Raw genomic sequence first — 9,880 nt, 5'->3', positions numbered from 1 at the left:
TATTTTGTCGTGTTATGAATAATGTTTTATTGCAAATTGATTCCCATGGGGCTAATTGCAAGTGAACAAAATCATCAAATACGTGAAGTAATTGAAAACAGGTAAATGATCTAAATTCTAGCATACAAAGATTAAGTGATTGGATGTACATACAGAATATCGAATACGATTCTAAACCTACATAACTATTGCGGGGTTTGACTTCTTTGAAAACAATTGAAAATGAAATTACACACATTTTCTATGATAGATTGATTCGTAGGAAGTGTATATTTTGTGGAGTTTTTTTTTAACGATGAAAAATTTGATTTCGGACACTCGAATAGTGCATTGCTTTCAGCATCGAATGGGGGACATGTGCAAGGTGGTTAGGGTGCTTTGTTTTTGTATACCTGGTTAACCGCCTTAAAAGGCATAACACACCAGGTTTGTACTGGATAGTACAAGCTGCATATCCAGACAGATTTATTCTATCCACTCACTCCGGGAAGGTCCCATACTCTTTTCGATAAGTGTGGTGGGTTCTTTAACGTGTACAAGGTGTGACTCTCCTCAAACATGGGACTTCCACTTAACGTCCCATCAAAATAGACCAAAGGACTAATTGGCCGTAGCCTCATGTTCCATAAGACCCCCCAATACCCTATTCTTTCATCATTATTGGTCTTCTCTCTCTCTCTAGACTGGCGTCCTTACAACATTCAAAGTTCATCATCTGTATACTGTTTTGTGCACATGTATATAGAGGCACCGTAGAGGCTTAGATAAAGAGAAACTTATTGTTCTTTGACATTGTCTGTGCTTCCTACTATAATCAACCACTGGATCAGAAAGAATGAAACTACATACTACAAAAAAGTACAAGATCAAACTAGAGTTCGGCGACCTCATACCTCCATGAAAATTTAGAGCTTTCGTAAATTTCATGCAATTGACTAGCACATTAACATAATTTATGCATGGTATTGTTCATCATTGACTAACGTACACATGTCACCATTATAAAATTCCCATTATTAATCATAAAGCGTTTTTGCAATTTTTACATAAATTATGCAAATAAGTTCCTCATTACCATATTTGGTATCTGCTTATATTCCACCTATCATAGTTAGCATGTGTTACATTTATTGAAGTCCAGTTATTGAAAACAATGGAATTATACAATTTCCTCATTAGTCATGCAAATTAAGTCCTCATTTGCATAAAATGTATATCATTATGAACATATTTGCCTAAGGTACCCGCATGCCTAATATGATGCCAATCCATCAATCCTTTCTGCAGTTATCCTCTTTAGAATTTCTTGACAAAAACGCCCCTGCAGTTCCGCAATTAAATGTTAGGGGGCTGAAACCTGCCCCACTTTGTCATGACACTGCAAGCTATCTACCAGCCAAATGTCAAGACCATATCACATCCAGGACAAGAGATACATTGAAAAAACTGCCATGATATAATATCCTCATTAATTATGCAAATGTACTCCTATTTTGCATAATTAGTATTTAATCTTGTACAAAATTGTCTAAGGTACCTACATACCAAAAATGATGAAAATCCGTTGTTCCCTTCTTGAGTTATCCTCGTCAGAAGTTTTTGACAAAAATGCCCCTGCTATTCCCAAACTAGACGCTAGGGGGCCCAAACTTACGTAATTTTTTCCTGAGCACAAGAGCTATCTAATGCTTAAAAATCTTGACCATAGCATGTTCAGAACACCGAGATAGCAAAACCGGAAGTTGCGCTGCAGTACCAAGGCCACACACCAGGGGGCCCAAAATTGACCTTGACCTTCGTCTTCCCAACCCCTACCTACATACCAAATATCATCGTAGTCCATCAAGAGGTTCTCAAGTTATGATGACCACAAATATGCGGACACACAGACACACACACAAACACACACACACACAAACACACACACACACACAGACACACTCAAAACTATACCTCCATTTTTTCATGGAGGTAACAACAGTCTCCATTTCCATGATCTCCGATACATAGCAAAATTAAGTGGTAATGATTAAAAGCGTTCCTATCCACTCAACATTGTGGAATATTGTATTATTCTGACTGTGCAGAAGTGCAGCGGGTCTGGTTGCACATTGCTGAGTCCATCTGTCAGTGGACTGATCGTCCGACAGGATGACAAGGACAAGAAGAAGAAGATGCGATTCCTAGGCCTCTAAATACTTTACTTGCCAAGGTTGGAAGATCAGACAACAGTCTCCATTTCCATGATAAAATTTGGGTCGAGGATTTGACGAAGATGTTCCAGCCTCCAGGCTTTCCGGAGTCGGTCGTACCTCAGGATCATCCCGCCAACACGACCTCATCACCGCGTACAGGCCGTCATCGCACCGAGCCGGCTTCTTCAGCCGGATCCCCCGCCTCAGGATCCCGATCAGGACCGACCCAGCTGCAGTCAGCCGTGCCCGGTCATCGTAACGCGGTTCGTCCCCCAGCGAGGCGATCTCCCACAGCAGCACGCCGAACGACCACATGTCACTCTGACAGGTGTACTCACCGAGCTCTAGCGACTCCAACGCCATCCACTTGACGGGCAACAGAACACCATCGCCTTGCCTGGGAGTGGACGCGTACTGAGTCGTGGCGTAGACGTCCCGCGCCAGTCCGAAGTCGGCCAGCTTGGCGACGTTGTCAAGAGTGACCAGGACGTTCCGAGCAGCCACGTCACGATGGGCGATACGCAGCTTTTGCAGCTCATGCAGAGCTCGGGCTATGTGCATTGCGTAAGGAAGAAGAGCGACTTGTGTGTGCGCTGTGGCATGTTTTCTCTGCTGTCTCAGAAAACACAGGCGATCTCCTCCAGGGGCGTACTCTAGAATGATGTACTTCTGGTCGGCCTTCGTGATGACCCCGAAGAGTTGGACAATGTTGGACCGTCGGACGTCGTGGTCCTTCTCTTCGTGCACGGCTATGAGTATGGCGGCTTCTCGGTAAAAGTCTCGGTAAGACTGCGCGTCCTCAACGCGGACCGTCTTGGCGGCGACGGGAATTGTTCCTCTCGTCCTTCGTAGTTCAGCATTTCGGACTTCTCCAAACATGCCCGCACCTATGAGATTCCCCAGCTGAAGGTTTTTGGCTTTCTTCTCCCATCGTCCCAGCCAGCCAGGCTGTAGACCCTGTGTCAGATCCGCCTCCACGCGCTGCAACTCCAGCAAAGCCTGAGTCTCCTCAATGTTGTCTGGTGTGACGCAACAGAGCCATCCTTTCTTGTACAACACCAACAACACAACAGGACAAAGTAGCAGGAAGAACACGATTGGTACCAGCGTTTCTACAAGCGGTTCGCCATCATCACCCTTCATGACGTCACAATACCTGCCCGTTCAGGCTCCTACACATTGGCAGCTGCCGTCCACGTGACTACAGCTGGCGTTATGACGACACGCACAGGTGTACTGACATCTCCGTCCGTACCTGCCGTTCACGCACGGACGGCTGCAGTCCGATCCGTACCAGCCGGCCCTGCAGTTACAGCTCCCATCGCTAGGTCTACAGACTCCGTACTGACAGGTGCACTGTCGTGTGCAGCCTCTCCCGTACGTGCCTTCTGGACATCTTGTGTGACACCTGGATCCTGTCCACCCCTCGCCACAGATGCAGCCGGCCCACCTGTCGCAGCGGACCCGCTCACAGCCACAGACTTCTGTACACCGCCACCCTTTCCTGTCCTCGGGACAACTTGCGTTTAGAAGGAACGTGGTTGCCATCACTTCTCCTGTAGATGTTATAGCTGTACAGGTATAAATTCCTTCCTCATTTGTTTGAAGCTTGGTAAATATAACTACTGACTCATTGACACCACTCGTTGCCATCTTTGAGCCATTCGGGAAATGCCAGTGCAGAGTCCTGACTACAACATGATGGGCTCTGCAGCGAAGCGTCACATTCCCAAAGATTGTAATATGTTGAGGGTCGCTAGGCGCCGTCTCAATACCAACTGAGGGTTTGGGGATGTCGCATGCCACGCCCTGCCACCCCTGGGTACATTTGCAGGCTCCGTTGAAGACATGACAGAGGGCACCGTTCTTACAGATGCACGTCTTTTGACAGGTGATGCCGTATTTTCCAGCTTCACAACCGACCGGATATAGAATCATGTCGAACTTCTGTATACTGTCGATCTGAAACGATCTTTCTCCTCGGAATACCATGTTGACGCCTGGTCTAAAACTTGGCAACTTACAGGCCAGACGACTACCTTCTTGCGATACCCAGGTGCCGGTAAACTGATAAATATTACTCACGTTGTTCACTATCCATTCATGTTGAGTTGGTATATCTACTCCTTGTGGTGTCATGAAAAGCGAGTAAGAAAGTTGGTTCGAACCCTGGTCTGAGTCATCTGAACAAGACCAGTTACGCAATCCGGCGTCCCACAGCGCCCGGAAAATTCGGCGACGTTTCTCGACTAGCACAGCCCACACAAGCTGAAAGTTACAGTCTCCTTCCCCGGTTGTTTCTATTGCTTCCTCTTTCATATTGTGCATCCATAAGTCGACAGAATTTGCACCATCAAATATGCTGAAGTAATCTCCATCGCTGGTCGTACCTTCTATGTCAAGAAGAAGGCCTAAAGACAACGGATTTCCGGCATGGCGTGGTTCCTTGGTAGGTATCGCACAGCTTTCGTTGTACACAGGAGGATAGCCCTCGACATCCTCTACATGTATCCGGACACTGACAATGTTAGGAGTCTTTTCTGTGGACCAACTACTGACACCGACTCTCAGAGTGTACTCCGACGTGACCGATCTATCCAAGGAGTTAGCTATCAGAACAGTGCAGTTTGTATTGATAGTAAATCGTCCATACGGATCACCGGATACAAGTCTACACCTACCGTCACCTTCCCGCTGTTTTCCCAGTCTGGCCGACAGACTGACAACATTCCTTCCGACTGCGGCGTTCTCAGGGACAGAAACGTTCAAGCCGACATTGAGTCCACTTGTCGTGAAGCCTTGGAGACACAGACAAATAGTAAACAAGATAACATGACGAGAAGTCACCATGGCTATTGAATCAATAGATTGGCCTTACGTACTGAATAGTCAAGACGTTGTCTGTTTTCTCCCGTCCTTTCTGGAAAACACTGAAAACGTTGGAGTAAGTCCTAAGTGTTCTGTAGCATCCAAACACTCTTCGTGGATCCTGCTTGAAGTCAGAAACTCTTCATGGAAAGAATGGCCGGTATCTGTTATTTTCAAGACGACATGCACCAACATGTGAACAAGAGTGACTGTCTCTTGACTTGACAATACTGTTAAACAGCTACAGTCTGTCCCTATAGAGGAATTGCCGCAGGAAACATGTCTAGAGTATACGTTTCTATTCTTCTGTTAGCCTAGAATTTAGGGAAATGCCTTAGGGCAAATCACAAAAAGGGAAGATGATTACTGTAAATGCATTTAAGTTCGCGGGGATCTAATTTCGCGGTATCGGGAAAAGGACTTTTCGCGGTAACACCATAGACTGCAGTCTGATACCATAACAGAAAAATGTTCGCGGTGGTTTTAAGTTCGAGGTGAAGTGGTCACCGCGAAAACCGCGAACATTTACAGTATCTATGGTAACTGGGGGCTACAATGAGAACTGCAAGTGAAATGTCGTTTTGCTTGGTCTATTTTTGCACATATGTTCACATTTATTTTTGGAATATGACTTTGAGTTAAGTATTTTTAAGGTATAATGAAATTTTTAAGGTATGAGATATTCCGTAAAAATTACTGAAATTACGTTTTCCACCTTGATAAATCTTGTCAAGACATGTACAAGGACGGATTCTCTAGTTTTAAAGACCAAAAGTTGAAGATGAAGCATTGAAATCAAGATCGTGTATTAGGGGGTTACCAGAATCAATGAAAGTAGGATTTTTAATCACAAGGGTGATTACTCTGCCACAACCGGTAATTTTAACGAATGGTTTTACTATTGCTAGAAAAAGGAACATCTACTGATTCAAAAATAAGCGTTGTTTAACCCTATTCAGACCGGGCTTTTTTGGTCATCCCTGGACCGGGGGGGGGTTTGAGGCCCTCCACTTCTAAGTCCTCTAACTCTTGAACGACGTGCCGTAGGGCCACCAAATTTTCAGGACATGATATCAACATAATATCTGATAACTATATGACGTTTGACGGTACGTTGACGTAAAATGACGTAATTATGACGTCATCAATTTGATTATATTGGCCGGACCCATGAAAAAAGGGTATTCTCAGAAAACTTCAAGTTATACTACAAAAATGTAACAACAAGTGCAGATAACAGAATAATAATGTTTAGTACGACTTGTATTGCCAATAGCAACATCGATGACGTCATAATGACGTCATAAAATGACGTCATGCACATCTAAGATACGAGTTAGGCTCCGCCATATTATATCCACTACCTTCAATTTTTAAAAGTACTTTTTTTGCAATAAATAATCACAAAGGGCAATGGAAATAGACTAAATACATTCATTTAGATGGTTTTTGATGAAAAAATACCAGGTAGTTGCAAATTTTAAGGGATAATTAGCTTGTTATTCTTGATCTGGCCATACGGTCCGCCATCTTTGATTTGGGGCTGATGACGTCATCAAATTAGCATAATTTATGCATATATAATTATGAAAGATATGCTAAATAATATAAGATTTTATTTATGTAATAAAATAGCAGTAATATAGCAAATAAATGTTAGAAATACATTGTTAAAACCAAAAATAGTGATTTTTGGCAAAACTGCCTGTCAGCAAACGGTTGCCATGGCAACACGAAAAAATGGAAAATTTGTCAAACTTCGTAAAATTGTTGCCAACAATATTTTAGGAAAACTCACCAAATTTGGTGGCTTTAGCGTAAGGCGTTCTGGCGTTATAGGACATCGAAGTTGGCGCAGGCCTCAAAAGCCCCCCCCCCCCCCGTCTGAATAGGGTTAATTGGGCCACACATAATGCCACTCTGTAATTCGTCTCAATGACTTTGTTAGCCAGGGGCAGTTCCTGCTGTCTACTGTATGGGGAAGACACGAGTTCAGTCTTTCTCAGAATCTATGAACAGGCCGATTTAGGACAAAATTGTTTCTTCTTATCTCCACCTCCAAAACAAGTCTGGCCGACAAGTCATGTATATAAACAGGCGACAGTGTAATTCCGGACGAGCACTTTAATTCAGGAAAACCTTAATTTATTTCAAAATTGATAAACAAGATGAATTAATATTTGTAGGTATGATATATTAAAGGATGATGAATATATAGGTTGCAATCAGATGTCTCCATGCAGAAGGCCAATTCTGCAGAATTCTGGGGATTCGGACAGAATTCTGGCCCTGAGCCAGAATCCTGCAGACCTTTCTTCGTAGACATCTAATTTCATCTGCGTATTCATTATCCTTTGATATATCATACCTACAAATATTATTAATTCATCATTCAAGGTTTTCCGTAATTTTTTAAGCACGACAAACTGATATCTTGAAGTCGAGGATATACACTACCAAAATAATTGAACACCAGAAAGTTATCGTTTTGATTTTTTTAAATCCCTCTTTTAAATGGGGTCAGGCTGGGCCATGCGGAGCTGCAACCGACTCACCCAGGCAGTCAGTTGTAAAGGTCACGCGCATTGACACGGGGAATGGGCAAACATCATGCTACCATATAGCAAAGTTCATGCCCTCTGTCTTTCACCTTACAGTGTTTACAGACGATCCAAGATTTCGAGAGCACTACTTTTTACCTCTACGTCATTGACGTAGGGGGTCGCGGATAAATACTGCATTCTGCTACCTTAACGTGCCTGGAGTGTTGCTCTTCCCTCCATTTAACGTCCTATCCGTCCTATTCATTTGCACCTGAGTAAAGTGCCTTTCCCAAGGGCACAAGATCGGTGACACGGCAGGATTCGAACTCGAGACCTCTCGGTCCTGAGCCAAACACGCTGCCGCTGTGCGGCCAAGCTATCTCACACAATTATCCACAACTTCCTGTGAGTTATATACTGTTGACCTACATACAGACCCAACAAGTACTGACTGAACCGATTCCATAGCCTTCTGCCATTCTGGCGAAGGCAATGACGCCTGGGGGCAACTGCGGGTATTGACCTCGGAACCTATAGATTGCGAGCCGAACGCTCTACCCACCCGAGTTGCGCGACACACGACGCCACTATTTGAGGCCACTCATGACTATTTGAGTTCATGATAATACTCGATCTACGTGCGGGGTAATATTTCAAGGTGAGGAAAACGTTTTGGACATGTCTAATTGTAGTGGCACAGCCAAGTACTGTAACATAAAAATGTCATGTTAGCTTAACGTTTCCCCGTTCGTAGTTTTCGAAAGAACAGGCAACCCGTCCAACATTTTTCAACATGGCCTTTCAACACCCGGTAGTTGATTTTTTCTTGTGTATAGATTGAATGTGGCGTTAAGATAAGTTGAGACAGAACATCGTGAGGGTTCGGCGGTGAGTGTGGCAGGGGAGGGCCCGTCCTTTCAGCGAGGCCGTTGTGGTAGCAGTTTTCGGCCTATGGGGATTCCTATAGTTAAGGACTGCAAGGTGACTGACATCGACGTGGATAAAATCATACCAGGGTGCACTTCTGAAGCGCGACAAACTAATATGTTGAAGTCGAGGATATAACCTACAAAATAACTGAAAAGCAAAAAAAGTTGTCGTTTTTAAAAAATTCACGCAATCTTTGAAATGGGGTCATGCGGGGACACCCGGAACTGCAGACGACTCACCGAGGCAGGCAGCTGTCAAGGTCACGCGCATTTATACACCAAATGAACAAACATCATAAACTTACACATACCACCTGAAAGTCGACTCCTTATACTACCATATAGCAAAGCTCATCCCCCGCTGTATTTAACATTACAGTGTTTACAGGCGCTTCCAGATTTTGGCCGCACTCCTTTTTTACCCCCACGTCATTGACGGGGGGCGCGGATAAATACTGTACTCTGCGACCTTGTCGGGGTCAGCACTCTGAAAGGACCCGAAAGACCTGTTTCTCTTAGATAACGTTTTGTAGTCCTTTGTGGTGCGGTTCTTCACAGGTCTGTTGTTGTAAACCTGAAACCCGTGACTTCTACAAAATGTTTCCTCGATACATTCTTCTGCTATGTTGTATTTGAACAACTCCATTCCAAGTAAGACTCCATTTAATAGTAAGATGTCTAAATAGACTTGTATATTTCTTGAGATAATTTGTCTTCTGGGTCTAAAAAAAAACGGTTCACCCCAAAATTCTAATTACGTGTACTTACCAGAATTTTTTTTGGAGTTAGTCAACCAGCTTCAAGATCGAAGCAATTTGAGGCTGACAAAAACACTTAGTATACAGTATTATAGAATTGAATTGATTATAAGTTGACAATGATAGAATTGTGCTAAGCTGTAATCTATGAACCAACATCATCCACAGTTTTATCGTACTGTCGTCTGTGGACCAAAGAGCGAGGGTATCGAGAATTTCCCAATGCAGACTCCTAAAGCCCCCTTTAAGCCCCATTTACAAATCAAGAATTTAGCTCATCCGAGTTGTCAGCGAGCTCTAAATTACGAGGAGCCATGACCCTGATGCCTACGAACAAATGGCAGAGATTCTTCGTCGGCATCAGGGTCCTCGTAATTTAGAGCTCGCTGACAACTCGGCCGAGCTAAATTCGTGATTTGTAAAGGGGGCTTAACACAAACGTTCCAATATGGCGGCCAGACATTGCTTCGATCTTGAAACAAGCGGACTAACTCCAAATAACGTTAAATACTTAGGACTTGCTGCGTTTCTTTTAAATTCATAAAGGCATAAGCAATGTATCCAGAGGTACGTATCCAGAGTACCAC

The 9,880-nt window shown here is 43.8% G+C and overlaps 2 protein-coding genes across 2 annotated transcripts; both read right to left on the bottom strand.

Moving 5' to 3' along the window:
- Positions 1-1,988: 1,988 nt before the first annotated feature.
- LOC118419661 (fibroblast growth factor receptor 3-like) lies at positions 1,989-3,375 on the bottom strand. The gene has a single exon (XM_035826175.1). The coding sequence runs from the start codon at positions 3,336-3,338 to the stop codon at positions 2,184-2,186; it is 1,155 nt and encodes a 384-aa protein (XP_035682068.1). The 5' UTR covers positions 3,339-3,375; the 3' UTR covers positions 1,989-2,183.
- LOC118419652 lies at positions 3,328-5,488 on the bottom strand. The gene has a single exon (XM_035826150.1). The coding sequence runs from the start codon at positions 5,043-5,045 to the stop codon at positions 3,360-3,362; it is 1,686 nt and encodes a 561-aa protein (XP_035682043.1). The 5' UTR covers positions 5,046-5,488; the 3' UTR covers positions 3,328-3,359.
- Between the last annotated feature and the right edge of the window lie 4,392 nt (positions 5,489-9,880).

This window comes from Branchiostoma floridae, chromosome 7, assembly GCF_000003815.2.
Source record: "Branchiostoma floridae strain S238N-H82 chromosome 7, Bfl_VNyyK, whole genome shotgun sequence".
NCBI classification, from domain to species: Eukaryota; Metazoa; Chordata; class Leptocardii; order Amphioxiformes; family Branchiostomatidae; genus Branchiostoma; species Branchiostoma floridae.
This window is presented reverse-complemented; position numbering and strand designations above follow the sequence as displayed.

Excerpts from the sequence above, each read along its gene's own strand:
- LOC118419661 (XM_035826175.1), bottom strand. The coding sequence starts at position 3,338 with ATGAAGGGTGATGATGGCGAACCGCTTGTAGAAACGCTGGTACCAATC.
- LOC118419652 (XM_035826150.1), bottom strand. The coding sequence starts at position 5,045 with ATGGTGACTTCTCGTCATGTTATCTTGTTTACTATTTGTCTGTGTCTC.